Source organism: Eschrichtius robustus, chromosome 16, assembly GCF_028021215.1.
Source record: "Eschrichtius robustus isolate mEscRob2 chromosome 16, mEscRob2.pri, whole genome shotgun sequence".
NCBI classification, from domain to species: Eukaryota; Metazoa; Chordata; class Mammalia; order Artiodactyla; family Eschrichtiidae; genus Eschrichtius; species Eschrichtius robustus.
In genome coordinates, this window is record NC_090839.1 from 91,281,666 (window position 1) to 91,306,267 (window position 24,602).

The 24,602-nt window shown below is 46.7% G+C and overlaps 1 protein-coding gene across 1 annotated transcript in view; it reads left to right on the forward strand.

The window, feature by feature from the left end:
- GNA12 (G protein subunit alpha 12) overlaps positions 1-18,234 on the forward strand; it is a 117,201-nt gene extending 98,967 nt beyond the window's left edge. Inside the window, exons 3-4 of the mRNA XM_068565516.1 lie at positions 15,396-15,446; positions 16,509-18,234. Of these exons, the coding sequence (XP_068421617.1) occupies positions 15,396-15,446; positions 16,509-17,078 (621 nt within the window). The 3' untranslated portion in view covers positions 17,079-18,234. The remainder of the gene's footprint in view (positions 1-15,395; positions 15,447-16,508) is intronic.
- The last annotated feature ends 6,368 nt before the right edge of the window (positions 18,235-24,602 follow it).

Here is a 24,602-nt window from a genome sequence, read left to right on the forward strand (position 1 = left end):
TTCTGCCCATTTTTGGATTGGGTTTTTTTTTTTTATATATTGAGCTGCATGAACTGCTTGTAAATTTTGGAGATTAATCCTTTGTCAGTTGCTTCATTTGCAAATATTTTCTCCCATTCTGAGGGTTGTCTTTTGGTCTTATGTTTTCCTTTGCTGTGCAAAAGCTTTTAAGTTTCATTAGGTCCCATTTGTTTAGTTTTGTTTTTATTTCCATTTCTCTAGGAGCTGGGTCAAGAAGGATCTTGCCGTGATTTATGTCATAGAGTGTTCTGCCTATGTTTTCCTCTAAGAGTATTATAGTGTCTGGCCTTATATTTAGGTCTTTAATCCATTTAGAGTTTATTTTTGTGTATGGTGTTAAGGAGTGTTCTAAGTTCATTCTTTTCCATGTAGCTGTCCAGTTTACCCAGCACCACTTATTGAACAGGCTGTCTTTTCTCCATTGTGTATTCTTGCCTCCTTTATCAAAAATAAGGTGACCGTATGTGCGTGGGTTTATCCCTGGGCTTTCTATCCTGTTCCATTGATCTATATTTGTTTTTGTGCCAGTACCATACTGTCTTGACTACTGTAGCTTTGTAGTATAGTCTGAAGTCAGGGAGCCTGATTCCTCCAGCTCCATTTTTCTTTCTCAAGATTGCTTTGGCTATTCTGGGTCTTTTGTGTTTCCATACAAATTGTGAAATTTTTTGTTCTAGTTCTGTGAAAAATGCCATTGGTAGTTTGATAGGGATTGCATTGAACCTGTAGATTGTTTTGGGTAGTATAGTCATTTTCACAATGTTGATTCTTCCAATCCAAGAACATGGTATATCTCTCCATCTGTCTGTATCATCTTTAATTTCTTTCATCAGTGTCTTATAGTTTTCTGCATACAGGTCTTTTGTCTCCTTAGGTAGGTTTATTCCTAGGTATTTTATTCTTTTTGTTGCAGTGGTAAGTGGGAGTGTTTCCATAATTTCTCTTTCAGATTTTTCATCATTAGTGTATAGGAATGCAAGAGATTTCTGTGCATTAATTTTGTATCCTGCTACTTTACCAAATTCATTGATTAGCTCTAGGAGTTTTCTGGTAGCATCTTTAGGATTCTCCATGTATAGTATCATGTCATCTGCAAACAGTGACAGCTTTACTTCTTCTTTTCCGATTTGGATTCCTTTTATTTCTTTTTCTTCTCTGATTGCTGTGGCTAAAGCTTCCAAAACTATGTTGAATAATAGTGGTGAGAGTGGACAACCTTGTCTTGTTCCTGATCTTAGAGGAAATGGTTTCAGTTTTTCACCATTGAGAACGATGTTGGCTGTGGGTTTGTCATATATGGCCATGATTATGTTGAGGTAAGTTCCCCCCTATGCCTACTTTCTGGAGGGTTTTTATCATAAATGGGTGTTGAATTTTGTCAAAAGCTTTTTCTGCATCTATTGAGATGATCGTATGGTTTTTCTCCTTCAATTTGTTATATGGTTTATCACATTGACTGATTTGCGTGTATTGAAGAATCCTTGCATTCCTGGGATAAACCCCACTCGGTCATGGTGTATGATCCTTTTAATGTGCTGTTGGATTCAGTTTGCTAGTATTTTGTTGAGGATTTTTGCATCTATGTTCATCAGTGATACTGGCCTGTAGTTTTCTTTCTTTGTGACATCTTTGTCTGGTTTTGGTATCAGGGTGATGGTGGCCTTATAGAATGAGTTTGGGAGTGTTCCTCCCTCTGTTATATTTTGGAAGAGTTTGAGAAGGATAGGTGTTAGTTCTTCTCTAAATGTTTGATAGAATTCGCCTGTGGAGCCATCTGGTCCTGGGCTTTTGTTTGTTGGAAGATTTTTCATCACAGTTTCAATTTCAGCGCTTGTGATTGGTCTGTTTATATATTCTATTTCTTCCTGGTTTGGTCTTGGAAGGTTGTGCTTTTCTAAGAATTTGTCCGTTTCTTCCAAGTTGTCCATTTTATTGACATATAGTTGCTTGTAGTAATCTCTCATGATCCTTTGTATTTCTGCAGTGTCAGTTGTTACTTCTCCTTTTTCATTTCTAATTCTGTTGATTTAAGTCTTCTCCCCTTTTTTTTCTTGATGAGCCTGGCTAATGGTTTATCAATTTTGTTTATCTTCTCAAAGAACCAGCTTTTAGTTTTATTGATCTTTGCTATTGTTTCCTTCATTTCTTTTTCGTTTATTTCTGTTCTGATCTTTATGATTGCTTTCCTTCTGCTAACTTTGGGGTTTTTTTGTTCTTCTTTCTCTAATTGCTTTAGATGCAAGGTTAGGTTGTTTATTTGAGGTGTTTCTTGTTTCTTGAGGTAGGCTTGTATAGCTATAATCTTCCCTCTTAGAACTGCTTTTGCTACATCCCATAGGTTTTGGGTCGTCGTGTTTTCATTGTCATTTGTCTCTAGGTATTCTTTGATTTCCCCTTTGATTTCTTCAGTGATCTCTTGGTTATTTAGTAGTGTATTGTTTAGCCTCCATGTGTTTGTATTTTTTACAGATTTTTTTTCCTGTAATTGATATCTAGTCTCATAGTGTTGTGGTCGGAAAAGATACTCGATACGATTTCAATTTTCTTAAATTTACCAAGGCTTGATTTGTGACCCAAGATATGATCTATCCTGGAGAATGTTCCATGAGCACTTGAGAAGAAAGGGTATTCTGTTGTTTTTGGATGGAATGTCCTATAAATATCAGTTAAGTCCATCTTGTTTAATGTATCATTTGAAGCTTGTGTTTCCTTATTAATTTTCATTTTGGATGAAATGGATGGATCTGTCCTTTGGTGAAAGTGGGGTGTCACACTACTATGTCCCCTACTACGATTGTGTTACTGCCGATTTCCCCTTTTATGGGTGTTAGCATTTGCCTTATGTATTGCCTTATGTATTGAGGTGCTCCTATGTTGGGTGCATAAATATTTACAATTGTTATATCTTCTTCTTGGATTGATCCCTTGATCATTATGTAGTGTCCTTCTTTGTCTCTTGTAATAGTCTTTATTTTAAAGTCTATTTTGTCTGATATGAGAATTGCTACTCCAGCTTTCTTTTGATTTCCATTTGCATGGAATATCTTTTTCCGTCCCGTCACTTTCAGTCTGTACGTGTCCCTAGGTCTGAAGTGGGTCTCTTGTAGACAGCATATATACGGGCCTTGTTTTTGTATCCATTCAGCCAGCCTATATCTTTTGGTTGGAGCATTTAATCCATTTACATTTTTTAAAATTTATTTATTTATTTATGTTTTAATTTTATTATTATTTTTTAATCAGTCATCAATTTTATACACATCACTTCATATACGTCAATCCCAATCGCCCAATTCAGCACACCACCATCCCCACCCCACCACAGTTTTCCCCCCTTGGTGTCCATATGTTTGTTCTCTCCATCTGTGTCTCAACTTCTGCCCTGCAACCCGGTTCATCTGTACCATTTTTCTAGGTTCCACATACATGCGTTAATATACGATATTTGTTTTTCTCTTTCTGACTTACTTCACTCTGTATGACAGTCTCTAGATCCATCCACGTCTCAACAAATGACTGAATTTCGTTCCTTTTTATGGCTGAGTAATATTCCATTGTATGTATGTACCACAACTTCTTTATCCATTCATCTGTTGATGGGCATTTAGGTTGCTTCCATGACCTGGCTATTGTAAATAGTGCTGCAATGAACATTCAGGTGCGTGTGTCTTTTTGAATTACGGTTTTCTCTGGGTATATGCCTAGTAGTGGGATTGCTGGGTCATATGGTAATTCTATTTTTAGTTTTTTAAGGAACCTCCATATTGTTCTCCATAGTGGCTGTATCAGTTTACATTCCAACCAACAGTGCAAGAGGGTTCCCTTTTCTCCACACCCTCTCCAGCATTTGTTGTTTGTAGATTTTCTGATGATGCCCATTCTAACTGGTGTGAGGTGATACCTCATTGTACTTTTGATTTGCATTTCTCTAATAATTAGTGATGTTGAGCATCTTTTCATGTGCTTCGTGGCCGTCTGTATGTCTTCTTTGGAGAAATGTCTATTTAGGTCTTCTGCCCATTTTTGAATTGGGGTGTTTGTTTCTTTAATATTGAGCTGTTTATATATTTTGGAGATTAATCCTTTGTCCGTTGATTCATTTGCAAATATTTTCTCCCATTCTGAGGGTTGTCTTTTCGTCTTGTTTATGGTTTCCTTTGCTGTGCAAAAGCTTTGAAGTTTCATTAGGTCCCATTTGTTTATTTTTGTTTTTATTTCCATTACTCTAGGAGGTGGATCAAAAAAGATCTTGCTGTGATTTATGTCAAAGAGTGTTCTTCCTGTGTTTTTCTCTAAGAGTTTTATAGTGTCCAGTCTTACATTTAGGTCTCTAATCCATTTTGAGTTTATTTTTGTGTATGGTGTTAGGGAGTATTTTAATTTCATTCTTTTACATGTAGCTGTCCAGTTTACCCAGCACCACTTATTGAAGAGACTGTCTTTTCTCCATTGTGTATCTTTGCCTCCTTTGTCATAGATTAGTTGACCATAGGTGCGTGGGTTTATCTCTGGGCTTTCTATCTTGTTCCACTGATCTATGTTTCTGTTTCTGTGCCAGTACCATATTGTCTTGATTACTGTAGCTTTGTAGTATAGTCTGAAGTCAGGGAGTCTGATTCCTCCAGCTCCGTTGTTTTCCCTCAAGACTGCTTTGGCTATTCGGGGTCTTTTGTGTCTCCATAACAAATTTTAAGATGATTTGTTCTAGTTCCGTAAAAAATGCCATTGGTAATTTGATAGGGATTGCATTGAATCTGTAGATTGCTTTGGGTAGTATAGTCATTTTCACAATGTTGATTCTTCCAATCCAAGAACATGGTATATCTCTCCGTCTGTTGGTATCATTTTTAATTTCTTTCATTAGTGTCTTATAGTTTTCTGCATACAGGTCTTTTGTCTCCCTAGGTAGGTTTATTCCTAGGTATTTTTATTCTTTTTGTTGCAGTGGTAAATGGGAGTGTTTCCATAATTTCTCTTTCAGATTTTTCATCATTAGTGTATAGGAATGCAAGAGATTTCTGTGCATTAATTTTGTATCCTGCAGCTTTACCAAATTCATTAATTAGCTCTAGCAGTTTTCTGGTGGCAGTTTTAGGATTCTCTATGTATAGTATCATGTCATGTGCAGACAGTGACCGTTTTACTTCTTCTTTTCCAATTTGTATTCCTTTTATTTCTTTTTCTTCTCTGATTGCTGTGGCTAGGACTTCCAGAACTATGTTGAATAATAGTGGTGAGAGTGGACATCCTTGTCTCGTTCCTGATCTTAGAGGAAATGCTTTCAGTTTTTCACCATTGAGAATGATGTTTGCTGTGGGTTTGTCATATATGGCCTTTATTATGTTGAGGTAGGTTCCCTCTATGCCCACTTTCTGGAGGGTTTTTATCATAAATGGGTGTTGAATTTTGTCAAAAGCTTTTTCTGCATCTATTGAGATGACCATATGGTTTTTATTCTTCAATTTGTTAATATGGTGTATCACATTGATTGATTTGTGTATATTGAAGAATCCTTGCATCCCTGGGATAAATTCCACTTGATCGTGATGTATGATCCTTTTAATGTGCTGTTGGATTCTGTTTGCTAGTATTTTGTTGAGGATTTTTGCATCTGTATTCATCAGTGATATTGGTCTGTAATTTTCTTTCTTTGTAGTGTCTTTGTCCGGTTTTGGTATTAGGGTGATGGTGGCCTCATAGAATGAGTTTGGGAGTGTTCCTTCCTCTGCAATTTTTTGGAAGAGCTTGAGAAGGATAGGTGTTAGCTCTTCTCTAAATGTTTGATAGAATTCACCTGTGAAGCCATCTGGTCCTGGACTTTTGTTTGTTGGAAGATTTTTAATCACAGTTTCAATTTCATTACTTGTGATTGGTCTGTTCATATTTTCTTTTTCTTCCTGGTTCAGTCTTGGAAGGTTATACCTTTCTAAGAATTTGTCCGTTTCTTCCAGGTTGTCCATTTTATTGGCATAGAGTTGCTTGTAGTAGTCTCTTAGGGTGCTTTGTATTTCTGCGGTGTCTGTTGTAACTTCTCCTTTTTCATTTCTAATTTTATTGATTTGAGTCCTCTCCCTCTTTTTCTTGATGAGTCTGGCTAATGGCTTATCAATTTTGTTTATCTTCTCAAAGAACCAGCTTTTAGTTTTATTGATCTTTGCTATTGTTTTCTTTGTTTCTATTTCATTTATTTCTGCTCTGAGCTTTATGATTTCTTTCCTTCTGCTAACTTTGGGTTTTGTTTGTTCTTCTTTCTCTAGTTTCTTTAGGTGTAAGGTTAGATTGTTTACTTGAGATTTTTCTTGTTTCTTTAGGTAGGCTTGTATAGCTATAAACTTCCCTCTTAGAACTGCTTTTGCTGCATCCCATAGGTTTTGGGTCGTCGTGTTTTCATTGTCATTTGTCTCTAGGTATTCTTTGATTTCCTCTTTGATTTCTTCAGTGATCTCTTGGTTATTTAGTAACGTATTGTTTAACCTCCATGTGTTTGTGTTTTTTACGTTTTTTTCCCTGTAATTCATTTCTAATCTCATAGCATTGTGGTCAGAAAAGATGCTTGATATGATTTCAATTTTCTTAAATTTACTGAGGCTTGATTTGTGACCCAAGATGTGATCTATCCTGGAGAATGTTCTGTGCGCACTTGAGAAGAACGTGTAATCTGCTGTTTTTGGATGGAATGTCCTATAAATATCAATTAAATCTTTCTGGTCTGTTGTGTCATTTAAAGCTTCTGTTTCCTTATTTATTTTCATTTTGGATGATGTGTCCATTGGTGTAAGTGAGGTGTTAAAGTCCCCCACTATTATTGTGTTACTGTCAATTTCCTCTTTTATAGCTGTTAGCAGTTGCCTTATGTATTGAGGTGCTCCTATGTTGGGTGCATATATATTTATAATTGTTATATCTTCTTCTTGGATTGATCCCTTGATCATTATGTAGTGTCCTTCCTTGTCTCTTGTAGCATTCTTTATTTTAAAGTCTATTTTATCTGATATGAGTAGAGCTACTCCAGCTTTCTTTTGATTTCCATTTGCATGGAATATCTTCTTCCATCCCCTCACTTTCAGTTTGTATGTGTCCCTAGGTCTAAAGTGGGTCTCTTGTAGACAGCATATGTATGGGTCTTGTTTTTGTGTCCATTCAGCAAGCCTGTGTCTTTTGGTTGGAGCATTTAATCCATTCACGTTTAAGGTAATTATCGATATGTATGTTCCTATGACCATTTTCTTAATTGTTTTGGGTTTGTTTTTGTAGGTCCTTTTCTTCTCTTGTGTTTCCCACTTAGAGAAGTCCCTTTAGCATTTGTTTTAGAGCTGGTTTGGTGGTGCTGAATTCTCTTAGCTTTTGCTTGTCTGTAAAGCTTTTGATTTCTCCATCAAGTCTAAATGAGATCCTTGCCGGGTAGAGTAATCTTGGTTGTAGGTTCTTCCCTTTCATCCCTTGAAGTATATCATGCCACTCCCTTCTGGCTTGTAGAGTTTCTGCTGAGAAATCAGCTGTTAACCTTATGGGAGTTCCCTTGTATGTTATTTGTCGTTTTTCCCTTGCTGCTTTCAATAATTTTTCTTTGTCTTTAATTTTTGCCATTTTGATTACTATGTGTCTCGGCGTGTTTCTCCTTGGGTTTATCCTGTATGGGACTCTCTGCGCTTCCTGGACTTGGGTGGCTGTTTCCTTTCCCATGTTAGGGAAGTTTTCGACTATAATCTCTTCAAATATTTTCTCTGGCCCTTTCTCTCTCTCTTCTCCTTCTGGGACCCCTATAATGCGAATGTTGTTTCGTTTAATGTTGTCCCAGAGGTCTCTTAGGCTGTCTTCATTTCTTTTCATTCTTTTTTCTTTAGTCTGTTCCGCAGCAGTGAATTCCACCATTCGGTCTTCCAGGTCACTTATCCGTTCTTCTGCCTCCGTTATTCTGCTGTTGATTCCTTCTAGTGTAGTTTTCATTTCAGTTATTGTATTGGTCATCTCTGTTTGTTTGTTCTTTAATTCTTCCAGGTCTTTGTTAATCATTTCTTGCATCTTCTCGATCTTTGCCTCCATTCTTATTCCGAGGTCCTGGATCATCTTCACTATCATTATTCTGAATTCTTTTTCTGGAAGGTTGCCTATCTCCACTTCATTTAGTTGTTTTTCTGGGGTTCTTTCTTGTTCCTTCATCTGGTATATAGCCCTCTGCCTTTTCATCTTGTCTGTCTTTCTGTAAATGTGGTTTTTGTTCCACAGGCTGCAGGATTGTAGTTTTTCTTGCTTCTGTCTGCCCTCTGGTGGTTGAGGCTATCTAAGAGGCTTGATGGGAGGCTCTGGTGGTGGGTAGAGCTGACTGTTGCTGTGTCGGTCAGAGCTCCGTAAAACTTTAATCCACTTGACTGTTGATGGGTGGGGCTGGGTTCCCTCCCTGTTGATTGTTTTGCCTGAGGCAACCCAACACTGGAGCCTACCTGGGCTCTTTTGTGGGGCTAATGGCAGACTCTGGGAGGGCTCACGCCAAGGAGTACTTCCCAGAACCTCCGCTGCCAGTGTCCTTGTCCCCACGGTGAAACAGAGCCAGCCCCCGCCTCTGCAGGAGACCCTCCAACACTAGAAGGTAGGTCTGGTTCAGTCTCCCCCAGGGTCACTGCTCCTTCCCCCCGGGTCCCAATGCGCACACTATTCCTTGTGCGCCCTCCAAGAGTGGGGTCTGTGTTTCCCCCAGTCCTGTCAAAGTCCTGCAATCAATTCCCACTAGGCTTCAAAGTCTGATTCTCTATGAATTCCTCCTCCCGTTGCCGGACCCCCAGGTTGGGAAGCCTGCGTGGGGCTCAGAACCTTCACTCCAGTGGGTGGACTTCTGTGGTATAAGTGTTCGCCAGTCTGTGAGTCACCCACCCAGCAGTTATGGGATTTGATTTTACTCTGATTGCACCCCTCTTACCGTCTCACTGTGGCTTCTTCTCTGTCCTTGGACGTGGGGTATCCTCCTTGGTGAAGTCCAGTGTCTTCCTGTCGATGATTGTCCAGCAGCCAGTTGTGATTCTGGTGCTCTTGCAAGAGGGAGTGAGAGCACGTCCTTCTACTCCGCCATCTTGGTTAATCTCCCTAATCCATTTACATTTAAGGTAATTATCAGTATGTATGTTCCTATTACCATTTTCTTAATTGTTTTGGGTTTGTTATTGTAGGTCTTTTCCTTCTCTTGTGTTTCCTGCCTAGAGAAGTTCCTTTAGCATTTGTTGTAAAGCTGGTTTGGTGGTGGTGAATTCTCTTAGCTTTTGCTTGTCTGTAAAGGTTTTAATTTCTCCATTGAATCTGAATGGGATCCTTGCTGGGTAGAGTAATCTTGGCTGTAGGTTCTTCTCTTTCATCACTTTAAATATGTCCTGCCACTCCCTTCTGGCTTGCAGAGTTTCTGCTGAAAGATCAGCTGTTAACCTTAATGGGGATTCCCTTGTATGTTATTTGTTGTTTTTCCCTTGCTGCTTTTAATATTTTTTCTTTATATTTAATTTTTGATAGTTTGACTAATATGTGTCTTGGCGTGTTTCTCATTGGATTTATCCTGTATGGGACTCTCTGTGCTTCCTGGACTTGAGTATTTCCTTTCCCATATTAGGGAAGTTTTCAACTATAATCTCTTCAAATATTTTCTCAGTCCCTTTCTTTTTCTCTTCTTCTGGGACCCCTATAATTCGAATGTTGGTGCGTTTAATGTTGTCCCAGAGGTCTCTTGAGACTGTCCTCAATTCTTCTCATTCTGTTTTCTTTATTCTGCTCTGTGGTAGTTATTTCTAGTATTTTATCTTCCAGGTCACTTATCCGTTCTTCTGCCTCAGTTATTCTGCTATTGATTCCTTCTAGAGAACTTTTAATTTCATTTATTGTGTTGTTCATCATTGTTTGTTTGCTCTTTAGTTCTTCTAGGTCCTTATTAAACGTTTCTTGTATTTTCTCCATTCTTTTTCCAAGATTTTGGATCATCTTTACTATCATTATTCTGAATTCTTTTTCAGGTAGACTGCCTATTTCCTCTTCATTTGTTTGGTCTGGTGGGTTTTTACCTTGCTCCTTCATCTGCCTTGTGTTTCTCTGTCTTCTCATGTTGCTTACCTTACTGTGTTTGGGTCTCCTTTTAGCAGGCTGCAGGTTCGTAGTTCCCGTTGTTTTTGGTGTCTGCCCCCAGTGGCTAAGGTTGGTTCAGTGGGTTGTGTAGGCTTCCTGGTGGAGAGGACTGGTGCCTGTGTTCTGGTGGATGAGGCTGGATCTTGGCTTTCTGGTGGGCAGGACTGCGTCCGGTGGTGTGTTTTGGGGTGTTTGTGACCTTATTATGATTTTAGGCAGCCTCTCTGCTAATGGGTGGGGTTGTGTTCCTGTCTTGCTAGTTGTTTGGCATAGGGTGTCCAGCACAGTAGCTTGCTGGTCATGAGTGGAGCTGGGTCTTAGCGTTGAGATGGAGATCTCTGGGAGAGCTTTCACTGTTTGATATTACGTGGAGCTGGTAGGTCTCTGGTGGACCAATATCCTGAACTCGGCTCTCCCACCTCAGAGGCACAAGCCTGACAGCCAGCTGGAGCACCAAGACCCTGTCAGCCACACGGCTCAGAAGAAAAGGGAGGAAAGAAAGAAAGAAAATAATAATAATAAAATAAAATAAAGTTATTAAAATAAAAAATTATTAAAAAGGAAAAATTTTTAAAGTAATCTAAAAAAGAGAAAGAAAGAAAGAAGAGGGCAACCAAACCAAGAAACAAATACACCAATGATAACAAGCGCTAAAAACTATACAAAAAAAACAAAAAAAACACAAAACGGACAGACAGAACCCAAGGACAAATGGTAAAAGCTAAGCTATACAGACAAAATCACACAAAGAAGCATACACATACACACTCACAAAAAGAGAAAAAGGAAATAAAAAAATATATATATATATATATATATATATCTTCTGGGAAGTCTGAGGTCTTCTGCCAGCGTTTAGTAGGTGTTCTGTAGGAGTTATTCCACATGTTAGATGTATTTCTGATGTATTTGTGGGGAGGAAGGTGATCTCCACATCTTACTCCTCTGCCATATTGAAGGTCTGTCCTCTAAAGTATTTTTAAAAGTTCTCTATTCAAACAGGTTGTTGGGTTAACATCTCTATTAAATGGAAATTAAGTCATAAATTCAATATTTATTAAGTAATGGAAATGAAAATCTGACATTTAGAATAGTTTGTTGTTTTTAATATACAGCAGTTTTAAAATTTGTCTTTCTAATTTGTTGTGTCTAAGTGAGTGAACTAAATTTTCGAATTCTCTCGCTCACCATTGACAAGCCCTGTGTTAGAATTTTAGAATTAATTCCGCTGAGTACAGGAACATAGGAACAGCTCATGTGTAGACAGATAGGACTAGGAACTGGAAAGCTGCCTGGCCCGAAGTGGACGTTAGGGTTTGTTTCCTCTGTAACCACTCGCTGGCCCTTGCTTTCTTCCCTCCTCCACCTTTGCATCTCGGGCTAACCCACTCCCACCTCTGTCCTTTCTCCATCCCCTGCGGGGCCTCTGCCAGTGATTCTTGACCCGGACGGGCTCTCTTTCATGCACACAGCTCCCCTGTGACACTGACAGAAAGGACCAGAATTCAACCAAGTGTGGGAGACTGGATCGGAGTACTGGCAGAGAAAGAGATGTGACCAGAGTGGGCTTGCTCAGCGCTGCAAGAGCTGAGGCTCTGTCCTCAGGCCTAAATGGGCTGAATGGGTGCCTGAGGCCGACGTGCGATGGAGAAGCAGCTTCAGTATTGCAGGGGCCATCAGAACACGGAAGGTGGGGTGGGTGTGCAGGAGGGTCTGTCTGGTAATGCCGGACAGAAAGAAGCCTTGACTATGGAGCCCTGAGTGTGTATGACCTCCACTAGAGCTGTGGGTAATAGGAGCTTCCAGTGAAGATTTGGTGAAGAGCAGAGTCCATTTGCCAAAAAGGTGATTCTCTTCGCTGGTGCTATGAGCCTGGACCCTGCGCACGGTCCTCATGTCACACTCGGCCGTCTGGGCCGAGCACAACTGCATGGGCCCCAAATAAACCTGCTGCTACTTCTTGAAACAGACAGCCCCCTCTTCTCCCCCCACGAGGCCCCACCTCAGCCATCCATCTGGAGCTAATAAGAGTCAGTGCTTTGCTGGGAGCATTGAGTCAGGAGGGCAGGCTGATGTCAAGTATGTGTTTGGTGGCCTCTGAGCTAATGAATTTGTTGTGTTTTTCCTAATCCATGAATACATGTTTTTAGTAATCTTAAGTGATACAGATTTTTCAAACCAAGCAGGATTGTAAAAAGCCCGTTTTCCATTTACTCCTTTTTGTTAGACCACGTTGCCCCAGTAGCTGTCAGGAGAAGACTCTGGGATCGTGTCGCCTCTTTCTACAAAGGTGCTATCTTAGTCCATTCAGGCTGCAGTAATAAAAATACCACAGACTAAACAACAAGCGTTTATTTCTCACAGTTCTGGAGGCTGGACGTCCATGACACAGGCAGATTCAGTGTCAGGTGGTGGCCCGCTTCCTGGTTCATAGACAGCATCTTCTCGCCGTGTCCTCACATGGCCCAGGCAGGAGGGAGCCCTCTGGGGTCCCTCTAGTACGGGCACTGATCCCATCGTGAGGACTCCCTCTTCATGACCTCAGCACCCGCAGAGGCCCCACCTCCTAACACCATCACACTGGGGATTAGGCTTCAGCATGTGAATGGGGGGCAGGGGGCACAGACATTCAGTCTGTAGCAAAGTCTGAGTGGTTAATCTCAGGTTCTGCCAGACACTACTCTCTGAAGAAATGACCGCACTCTCCTGGTGTTGAGGATAGATCAGAAGTGTAAACCTGGACCTTTAAATGAGCTGACGCTGTGGGGATCGTGAAGCCTATTGCTACATGTCCAGTGGAGTGACGTGCTCTCCAGTCTCTGACAATAAACCGCAGTGACCTCGACCGCGGTTCCAACTCAGCCCAGCAGGATGGTGCCGCGCGCGGAGGTTATGGGCCGATTTCTGGTCTGAACACGTTGGTTTCTCATCCCCTCCTGTCCCCTTCTCGCTAGCCCCGCGTTGGAGAGCAGAATGGCGCAGTCCTCTGCCTCACAGTTCAACAGCGGCTCTAACACGGACCCAGTAGCTTATTGTCCAGATGAGGCAGGATTTCTCCCCTCTCCGATGTCATACATGATTCTTCCTGGAAAGAGTCGAGGCCACCAACCATGCAAAGTGGCAGAGTCACCAATAAGTCACCGCCTTTGAGGTCGTGAAACAAGCTGGTGAGATGATTAAACAGACCGTTCTGGTGGAGAAACAAACTGTAAAGGTCCGTTTATGTTAGCATTTGGTGTGTTTTAAGGTCCATTGGGCTGACCCTGATTTCAAACTCAATCGTTGGAAATACTTAAAGTCAAACTGGGGGAAAAGGATTTCCTCCCTTTCTTAATAGTCTGTGTTTAGCTCATGCCTACTTGTGTCCTCGGGGCATTTTGCACGTCACGTCTGTGTATGGAGGTTCGGCACTTGCTCCCGTGTCGTGGTGTCACCGGGACGACTGTCATGCCGTGGTGACAGAACATGGCCAGGGTATCTGCGTCGCCGTGACTTTTTGTGCCCAATCAGGCCAAGACCCCTGGCCAGGTGGTGGTGGGAGCAGGGGCTTGTCCCACTCTTTGTGCCTGGAGCCCCCGCCTGAGCCGGGCAGGAGTGGCTGGCTGTGAGCCGCCCCCGCTGCCCCGCCTCCCTGGAAGGATGCGCTGGGGGCACGGGCAGTGCCTTGATTGTTCTTGAGCTCTTGTCGTGCCTCCGAGGGCCCCGAATGAGAGGCGGTGGGAGGTAAGAGAGATGGGCACTTCGGGGAAGGAGTAGCCGTAAATCAGGTGAGTTGGCGTCCACTCCGGCAGCTCTTCGCTCACCAGCTGTTTCCTGTCCGGCCATGGGAGGAGGCAGGCTGTGCGGACAGGGCACGATTGGCAGCTGCGGGAAGGGGCGCGACCTCCCGCTGCACTGAGCCCAGCTTCCCCCCCACGGGGAGGAGCTGTGTGCGGGCCGGGGGACGCGGCTGGCGGGAGGTGTTCATGCCGGCCCGGACCCCGGCCTCCCGGGGCGAGTCAGCCTGTGCCCTGACAGCACGGATGCCCAGGAGGAAGGTCGTATCGCAAATCGTGATCTGTGCTCTGATGCAGGGAAGGCGTGTTTCTGTTCCTTAAAGAAAATGCTCTCTGCCGAATCACCCACAGGCCTTCATTTTAAAATGGGAAGGTTGATTCTTCACTGAAGGAAATCCACCCCTCGGTTTCTTCCTTCAGGCCAGGTGGAGGCACGTGGGGTGGGAGGAACCAGGGCTTGCTGCTCCTGTCATTCTTCATCTTTTTTTACGAAGTCCCAAGCTGTCGTCTAGGACCTTCCTGATGATCTTCCTCCTTAAAAGTCCAGAGTGCCACCTCCTTGCCACCCTGCACTGTCGTGAGAACGCGGGGCTGGCGTGGCCTCCCTGGGGGACTCTCCCGGTGCCCGCTCTGGTCCCTGTCTGCAGGGTGAGGCTCAGGGTGAAACCTTGCAGGAAGCCGTGTCCTCTGGGCACACGGGGTACAATCAACATCCCACTTTTTAAGGGGAGCTTTTGCCCGTTCACTTCCACTTCCTCTGTTCCCTGCATTTAATCGACGTTGAAGGCCCTCTAAATGCTCCTTATGCCCCGTGAGTGCCGCTGCGTTGGGTGGTTCACTCCTCCGAGAACAGGACCGTGGGTGATTTTCAAGGTCACTTCTGGCTATTGAACAGCCCTGGTTTGTATCGACGTTCAGTCCGGAGAACGTCCAGTGGGTGGAGAAAGACTGGTCATCCCAGCACGGAAATCCAGACCAAAGAGTCCCCTCATTCTAGGCTGTAAATCAGGTCGTACAAATATGTGGCGTAATAATGGAACGTCAGGCCTGTTTCCAGAAACTGGCGCGTGTTTTGTCATGTGCCTCTTCTCAAAGACGGACCTTCTTCAAAGACAGTGGCTAGAGTGTGTTGGGCCAGCTTTCCGGGAGCAAAGCCATTGACAGGAACTTAATCTCATGGGCTAGCTCCCTGGTGGCGTGGCCTGGAGCAGGCCAGTCTCCATATCTGGGAAGGAAGGGAGTCAGCACCCTGCCCATCACCAGGATCAAGCAGGGGTGCTTTGGAAAACACAGTCTGAATTTGAACCTTGGGATCAGAGCTAGAGAAACTGCATTTTTAAATTTTTTTAATTGTGTTTTTAATTTTAAAAAATACATGTATGCTATTAGCTTCTTTATTACTTCACCTTCCTGTTTACACAGAGGCAAAATAGCAGTCATTTTACCAAATCAGGGTTCCTCAACCAAGACTGAGTTGTGACTCTATTTCCTCCACGACAGGGTGAATCAGTGAAGTATTTCCTGGATAACTTGGACCGGATTGGCCAGCTGGTGAGTAAGACCCCCACTCCAGGAGTCTATGATCCAGGATTAGAAAACATTTGTGTGGAGACCAAAGCAGCCCAAGCGGTGAGGGCTTTCGCCGTCCTTATGAGCCATGTTTGTGGTGTCAGGTGACCACAATGCCATTATTGCTCCTAAAAAATTAGCGATAATTCCTTCATATCAAGTCAGTTTTGAGACTTCCCCAGTTGTCTCATTAATGTTTCCTTGTGGATGCTGCTTTATTTTGGTAGTTTGAATCAACATCCTATTACGGCCCATCCATTGCAATTGGTCCATGGCACTTAGACTTCTTTTATTCTATAGGTTTCTCCTTCCTTTCAATTTATTTGTTGGAGTAATTGGATTATTTCTCCCGTAGGGTTTCTCACGTCTCAATTTTGCTCTTCCATCCCTGCAGTGTTGTTGAAGATGTTTCTCTCTCCCCTCTATACCTCATGAATTGGTAGTTGGCTCTAGAGGCTTCAGCCCCGTTTGGATTTTTGGCACGGATGATGCATGAGTGCTGGTGTGCAAGAATCACTGGAGGATTGTTAATAGTGCAGGATCAAAGTGGCTTGAGTGACCACAGTTGCCCGTGTGTTGCTGAAGACTTTAAGAGTTCTCCAAGAATAACATATTAAATATGTTGCAGGCTAAATTTAAATAGCATTGCAAAACCTAAGTTAAATCAGTTCATAGTAAGGGTTTGGAATGCGTGTGCCCTAGAAGTTAGAGAAATAGCAAGGTAGCTATGGTGCAGGAAAAAAAGGATGGTAGTCTCCTGTGGAGAAGAAAGTTGATGAGATTTTAGATTGGGGCCTAACAGTGAAGATTCTGGTAATTCTTCCTCAGCCTGATGAGCCTCTGTTCATTTTGAAATGAGCTGTTTAGTTCCTTCACTTTTTGTTTCACGGTAAATTTATATTTTTGTAAATGAAAGTTGCTTCTGGTGTTTGGTTCAACTTCTCTCAAAAGTCACTGTAACTCTCTTTGCTCCCACCCCATCTTTTTGTTCTTGTTTTCCCATGTTCTTCCTCTCCTAAATTTCTCCCTTGTCCTATTTTACAGAATTACTTTCCTAGCAAGCAGGACATCCTGCTGGCGAGGAAGGCCACCAAGGGCATCGTGGAGCATGACTTTGTCATCAAAAAAATCCCTTTCAAGATGGTGGATGTGGGTGGCCAGCGGTCTCAGCGCCAGAAGTGGTTCCAGTGCTTCGACGGGATCACGTCGATCCTGTTCATGGTCTCATCCAGTGAGTACGACCAGGTCCTCATGGAGGACAGGCGCACCAACCGCCTGGTGGAATCCATGAACATCTTTGAGACCATCGTTAACAACAAGCTCTTCTTCAACGTCTCCATCATCCTGTTCCTCAACAAGATGGACCTCCTGGTGGAGAAAGTAAAGACTGTCAGCATCAAGAAGCACTTCCCAGACTTCAAGGGCGACCCCCACAGGCTGGAGGACGTCCAGCGCTACCTGGTCCAGTGTTTTGACCGGAAGAGGCGGAATCGCAGTAAGCCACTCTTCCACCACTTCACCACCGCCATAGACACCGAGAACATCCGCTTCGTGTTTCACGCTGTGAAGGACACCATCCTGCAAGAGAACCTGAAAGATATTATGTTGCAGTGAAAGAGGACGCCCTTCACTCTTGTGGTCCTTCAGCAGCCTCGCCGGCCACAGGCCAGATCTCCCCGGTGTCCCGGAGCGGGTTTCCCGAATCCGTGCCCTCAACACCTGGCTCAGGGATGCTGTGAGGCCCGCCACGCTCTAGGCCAAAGGACGTGACACTTTGATGTTAGCTACTGAATCCTGGGGACTAGTGAAACTACTGAAAATCCAAGCGATCACTTTGGTATTAATGTCTAATGCCTAATAACACAGCTTTCTTTCTTTTTACAGAAACTATTCCTTCTCTGACACAATGTAATCGAGGACTGCGTGTGTGTGCGCACATGCTCTGTCTTTAATGACAGAAACACGAAAACCGACATCTTTGCAGGTGGCTTTTCTCTCTAACTCGAGAGTGCTTGGTGAGGAGTGTTGCCGGGGAGGGGGGATGGTTTGTAGGAGGTGAAGCGTGGGCTGTCGCCACCACCTCCCCAAGGGAGCGCGTTGCCTTTTAAGTCTCTTGTGCCGATGTCCCGAGAGGCCCCGGCCCGGCCGTCAGGTGAGAGGGTGGCAGTGAGAGCTGGCGGTGTGGACTTAAGGCCCCACAGCCTGCGCTTTCTTCCCGCCCTGTCCGATCAGCCCATAGCGCGACGGGACACGGGGCGGAAGGTGTGCGCACGGGCGCTGCCGTGAACGGCCCCCTCCCCTCTGCACAGGGCAGTGCCCGCTGCCTCTGTGCCCACCCTCCCCGCCCCTCGCCCGCCCCTCGGCAAAGACTTCAACCAGCTGGCCTTGCAGACGACTCTTCTGTCTTCTGAGTCGTCTCCGACGCTGCAGTCGGCTGCAGGGAGCCTTTCCTTCTTTGGAGGAAGTGGAGAGCTCCTTTCCTCTCAGGGGCTTCCGAGAGCTGGCGGCATTGCCAGCGGAGCCTTCGTTAACGCCCCCGGGCTCCACGCTGCCTTCTGGTGGCCGAGAATCGAGGTTCTCATCACGGTCTCTCGCTTCTACTAACGTACACACGTAGCAGGAAAACTGTCGGTCGTGGTCTCCTCTGAGTGAAACTGCAGAGGCTGTGAATGTCGACGCGAGCTGGTCTTAACACTCAGTTAACTTGTCCGGTCACTCTGTCCAGGTGTCTTTCACTGTGTTTTAAAATACATTGCATTCCAAACTGGTCCCCGCTGTGTATTACTCTACTCAAGTGTCTGGTGTGTTGAGGACTCTGCCTAGCATTTAAAAGAGAAAAAAGCTTCCTCTGTCAGTGGCACCAGAATGTTCCTGTGGTTGAGTAACCGTCCCCGGGCCCCGTCCCCAGGCCACACTGTTCCCGGTCCTGCATCCCTGGTGAGTGGCTTGCTTGCCTTCACCCAGCAGATGAACAGGGATCTTGTGGCAGATGCTGACCCAGGAGGAAAGGGAGGAAAGAAACTGCTTCTGAGTCAGCCTTGTTATCACAGGGTTTTAATGAGGAGACGACATGAAATCCTGTCTCTCCGGGCGCTCAAAGCTTCCTGTCGATGTTTGCTGGGGTTTCGGCTCTTTTTTTTTGGCTGGAGAAAAGTTGCTGTTTTTGTACTGCTTCCTGTGGCTCTTCATAAACTGAGAGGACGTGCCCCGGGATCGGGGCCGATGACCGAGGCTGAAAGGAAAAAGAACATTCTCAACGGGCTGCGTCAGGGCGGCCCAAGACCCCGCTGTCGCTGCTCGGAGGACCCTGTCCTGGGGCACGAGCGCTCCTCGCCTGCCGGGTTCCAGGTCTCACACGTGTGTCGGGACCCACGCGCTTCCTCACCAGCCTGGAAACGCTCCCTGCGGTCTGGCGGAGGGGGCGGTCGGCGTAGCCGGTGCAGGTGCCCATCCGAACGGCTTGCTGGCGAGTGGGTCAGCACGGTCGGCAAGTGCCGTTTGTCCTTTAAACCGTCTGACGCAGCTGCTGGTTTGCTTTCGGAGGCGGAGGGGAGTTGGTATAGACAGGGAAGCTGAGTGGACTGGGAAGCAGGGGGGACAGCCCGAGGGGGGGCCCCTGCCCGGCCCAGAACTGACCCGCTCTCCCCCCTGCGGCCGGGCTCCCCTCCTCACGGTAAGCTGAGTGGACGGCTTAGTCCTGCAAGGCGCCCGGCCCTCAATTCCATGATTGGTCGGCATCCGAGAAGAAGATCGCTCTTTGCAAGGGCAACTGAAACCATTTACAGCCTTTCTACGCATAGATTATAGTCACTTTTCTCTCCAGAACCTTAGGCTTTTCTATTTTTTTTTATTTTAATTTCACTGTTACCCTCGATTATTGTCTTTTTTTATTGAGATAGTTGTGCCTCATCTGTTATTGCAAAAATGTAACAATAAACTTCCTCAAACTAAGATATTTTCCTCATAGTTATACTGTTTACACATAAGGACACATGTACGTTTTTTACTGAAATATTTTTTTAACCCTTCAGTTTGTAGAGAAATTGTTTTAAAGATACTGCATTGTAGCTTTGTAATTTATATATAGAGTTCTCTAGACTCCTTATTCTTGTCATTTTTTTACTTCTTTGATAAAAATAAGTCAGGTTATTTCAACTCCAAGATCAGGAAATAATCTTGAAACAAGATTATTAGTTATGACTGACTAACTTGGGCATCCTGGGAACAGACACTAACTTGGTGTCGTGAGTAAAGGCACCGTTAGGATGAGAGCAGTCGGGGTGAATTGCTCACCGCTTATACTTTGCACAGCATTTTAGCATTGGCAGGAGGGGCTGGTTTGATGATCTGACCATCTTCAGTCTCTGGATGTTTATTAAGATATATCCTTAGTTTTCCTTTGCTTAATAGAAAATATCAACTCAGCATGCGAAGTCAACATTAATTTTTTCAGTCCCCAAAATTCACAGCAATTGGATAACTCTCCTAACGTTCCTTGAAGGTTCATTACTTGTCGGTCACAGTTTTTATTTCCACGTGGGACACAGGAGCGCTGTCACTGAGTGGATGCCTCTAGAACACGGCTTCAGGATAAGGAACAGCGGCAAATACATGTAAAGACACGTGTGTGTGTGTGTGAAGGAGGGATCCTGCTGCCCTGAGACCCGGGGGCCCGAGGAGAGGACCTGGTGATGGACGTGGACGTGGCCAGAGACCGGAGGCTGGGGGAAGCCCAAGGGAAGGCAAGGGTGGAAACTCTTTCTCCGCAACCCCGTGGGGTGACCGTCCCCATCACAAAACGAAGAAACCACTGATGCAAAGTGCGAACGATTCCCAGCCGACAGAGCTCGTGGCGCTCAGGATTCTCTTGTAGAAAAGGCACGTATGTATTGTCCAGCGGCCATCGCCCGGGTAGGCGTTGTGTGCGTCCACGTGTGGGGAAGGCAGAACTGCTCCCCCCCCCCAGAGAAGGCAGAACTGCTCCCCCCAGAGAAACCTGTACTCGTCCTTATCCACGTGGCTGAGGGCCAAGCTCTTTGAGTTCCAGTTTCCCCATTTGTAGAAGCTGGACCAGATCATGATGCTCAGCTCTGGCGCCGCAGTCAGGTCACCGGAGGGGCTTCGCAAAGCCCTGGGCTGAGGCACCCAGAACCCGTGCAGTACAGGCATCACGTGGACGCGCTCCGGGTTTCCCCGGCGGTTGCTGGGCAGCCGGGGTCACGAGCCGTGAAGCAGAGGACCGTGGAGGACTCCCTCCAGGCCGCTGGAATTGTGGTCCACAACATACTGGCCCCCGAATCCTCCCCTTGCTGTGACCTACAACCTGCCTCAGGAAGAAAGTGATGCTGGGTTTTCTGTTGTGGTTTAAGTGAAGAGCAGAAGTTCCCACTAAGCCTTCAACAGCGTGTCGGGTGGTCCCTTCAGGCCTTTTGACGCCACCTTCTCCGTAAGGTACACCAGATGCGCTCAGCAACCTCATTCTTCAGTGATGCCCGGAAATTTAGGGAGCTCTGTTTGAAGAAGAAGACACGCCCTTTTAAAGTCTGCCTGGCGGCCCTGCGGAGAGGTGGGCCTTGCGTGTGGGATTCCTGCGTTTCACGGACTCGGTGTTCGGGGCGGGCGCAGGCCCTGGCACCAAGGTTGGTGCTGGACCTGTAGCTGGGGTGGGGGGAGCTGAGAGCTCAGCCCCCAAGCAAGGGCTGCTTTTACTGACTACGTTTGTGAGGCACCTGCTGGGCCCTGAAGAGGGTGGTGGCGGGTCCCCAGAGGAAGGAGCTGCTTGGTTAAGGCGGCTCGGAGGCTGGCACTCGCTGTGTTGACGGCCCTTAACGGCAGGTGGCACGCAGTTCGCGCTGAGTTCAGGGAAGGGGAAGGCTCGCTGTGGGTGGAGGGGAGCCCCTGGGGCGTGGAAGGGCCACTCCGCCTCCTCGGTCCCACTCTTGGTGGCCGGTTCCTACCTTCTGCTGGAGGAGGACTTCAGGGCACGCGAGGCCCAGCTGCTCGTGTGGGCCCTCACTCTGCTGCCAGGTCCCGCCCACCAGAACCCGCTACAACTTAGAGGCTGGGTGTTTGCTGGTGCTCAGGATGGCGTACTGAAATAGGTGGTTGTGGTTTCCATACCGTGTTGGCATCTCTTCAGGTGAAAACCTACTTCAAAGCACAACAGGTTGCTACCTGCCCGAAGCACCCCCAGTGCCCGCCTCTCGCTGGGTGACATGGGATGCTTCCCACCCAGAGTGGCTCCTCGGAGTGGACTGCACACCTGCAGGGGTTCTGCTGACCCTGCCGGTGGTTGTGAGCCCCTAGGAGAGCGGAGCGCTGCTCAACATGGGGACTTCCTACGCGAGGCTCCCGCCCCAGGTCACAGCAGGAAGGAGCGGGGCGTTGCCAGGCCCGAGTGAGTTCTCAAACCTGGCAGGATGGATGTTCCCGGGAATTGGCGTCTGAGGATAGCAGGAGGTGGGAAATGGGCTGGAACTCAGAAATAGACCATGAGGTTCCTGCCCCAAAACGCAGAACTCGTAGGGCAGCAGGGCCCTCCCCGGCAGCCTGTGATTAGGGTGTGGAGCAGCTGAGAACAGGCGGGAACTGCGCTTGTATCCCCCCCCCGACCTGTGGCGCCTCCCTCCTCCTCAAAGCCAGCGATGACCTTGGCACGTCACCGTGAGGTTCTTACTACAGGGACCTGAAGACTCCGTTGCTATAAACGCGGCCCCGTGGCTCGCTTCACAGAGAGCGCACACCTGGCTCCCCCTGGAAACTGGGTTCTCCGCTTCTGAGCTGGTTGTGAAGGTAGTGTTTTTATTCCGGTGGTTTTCTTTTGTGTGTGTGTGTGTGTGTGTGTGTGTAACACAAACCACAGTGAAACACTAGAGCAGCTACTAGGGGTTCCTGGACCAGCCCGAGTTTCCTCCCGTGCGGGCTTGCGGGCGGGCAGCCGGCACTCCGATTGCACGGCCGGCAGAGTGTAGACGGGGCTGAGCCGCACGGGCTCACAGTCATCTTGATCTGTCTGTTCCAGGCTTGTCACTCAGGCGCCTTTTTATTAACACTGAATTCATTTTATTTTGTGCTTTCAAAAGCTGATTAATTCCCCCAAATGAACATAACTGCAGCTATTCACAGTCAAGGTGGAGGTTTCCCGCGGGACCGCATTTCCCGGCAGGTTGCAGAGCCAGACCGCTCTGGTGGCCCAGGCGGTGTGGACACGGGGGAGGCGTGGACCGCGCATCCCGCCTGGTGAGGCTGACCCGGAGTCCAGCCGAGGGAAGTCCAATGTAGGGGCAGCTGAGAGCATGACCCCTGTGAGTCGGGGGAAACAGGCCCTCCGCTGTGGGTTCTGGTGCTTCCCGGGGCTGGGCCAGGGGCTCACCTCTTCAGCCGACTTCAGAATTTCTCCAGTCGGGAAGGAACTGAGAATGGGGTTCCAGGAGGCCCCACCCTGAGTGGCGACGGGCCGGGTGTGCCGCCGCGGCAGCCTGGGCACTTCACGGCATCTCACGGGGCTGCCACGCGCCTTGCAGCTGAACCCTCTGCCCTGGGGCCCCAGCCCCTCCGCTCAGTGCCCGGCCCCCGGGGGAGCCCCCCCTCAGCCTCGGGGGACGCAGGAGGTCTCCTCCCCACCGTCTGTCCGGCTGCCCTCAAAAGAGGTCCGTGCCCACGCTGGGCAGAGAGCACTGTCACCTAGGAGACTCTGGAACTCAGGTCACAAACGTGGAACCAGCCTTGATCTGACAGTCGGGCTAACAAAGCCGGTTCTCCGTGGCTTCCCTCTTCACCCAAGCTTTCTGGACGAGCCCGGGCACCTTTTCCAGGTTCACCAGCAAACAGATGGCCAGAGCTCTCGCTGCGGAGTCTGTGGAAGCCGGGGCCGAGGCCTGTCCCAGGAGGGTCACGGGCAGCCTGTGAAACTTTCTCCCCATCATCTTAACTGTTAGATTCTCTAACAAGCCTGTTTATCGAGAAATTTAAAATAGATCTCTATTGAGTCTGCCCATCTCTAGGATCTTAAAGCATTACCTTTTGACCTGTTATGCAAATGGCAAAACATTCCAAGTGTCTTTTCCTTCACTCCATTCGAAGCAGCTAAAAATTGGCAGGCGTGTTATTCTCTGTTGACACGAGCGCAGCCAGGAAGTTCAGTGTTGTGTGCTCGGCCCCCTCCTCTCTGCCACGTCCTCAGCTCACCTCCTCAGTGCTGTGCTGTGGCCCCTGTAGTGCGTGGGGGACCCCGCAGCGGGGGCAGGGCTGTGGGGACGATCGGCTGCGGCAGCGGCCACAGAAACGGAGCTCTGAGCTCTTCCGGGGTCTGTCCACTCGGAAAGGAAATTCAAGGGCAACAGCCGAGTGCTGGGTCACGGGCACTGCCCCTGGGGTGTCGCTGCAGCTCCACACCCCTCCCCCCCCATAATGGCACCAACAGTGGGGGACAGGCCTCGGTTTACGGATGCTGTGTTCCAGGTTAACAGATACATGATGCAGTGTAAAAAGTGTATTGTATAGCTACGGGGGTTAGTTTAACATGTTTTGTATATACGACTTTTATAAATCTATTAAAATTTGCCGTAAAGTACATTCTTCTGGTGTGTTGCGTCCCTGGTGCCCCGCGGCAGCCATGAGCAAGGCCCTGTGAACGGGGAGCACGTTACTGGGTCCCTGAGTGCGTGTTCAATGTTGTGGTTGCCGGCTTCCTGGGTGAAGCTCCACCCCTGGGGCGGGTGGCCAGGGCTCCAGTGGGCACCGGGCAGGAGAGGGCTGGGTGGGTGGTAAGAGCCTGGGGTCTGGGCCTCGGGCTCTGCCCCCTCATCCCGTGCCCTCCCTGGCAGGGATCCCACATACTCTCCAGTGTTTACTCAACCATAGGGTCAGGCATGTCTCAGCGACATCACAAGTACAGACTGTAGTCTGGATGAAATGCAAGAACACAGCCGAGTGACAACGTCGAACCTCCAGGGTCACCACAGAAAAAATGTTGTAGGTAATATTAGTATGAGTAGAAATAATGACACTCCCCCCCAAAAAAGAAAAAGTAGCCTTTTTGTTATGTCACATCAAAAACATCAACCTTCACCCTGAGAAACATGGATACAGGGAACAAGCATTTATGAAGTGAGCCAGTGCAATGGATAACGTTTTTCT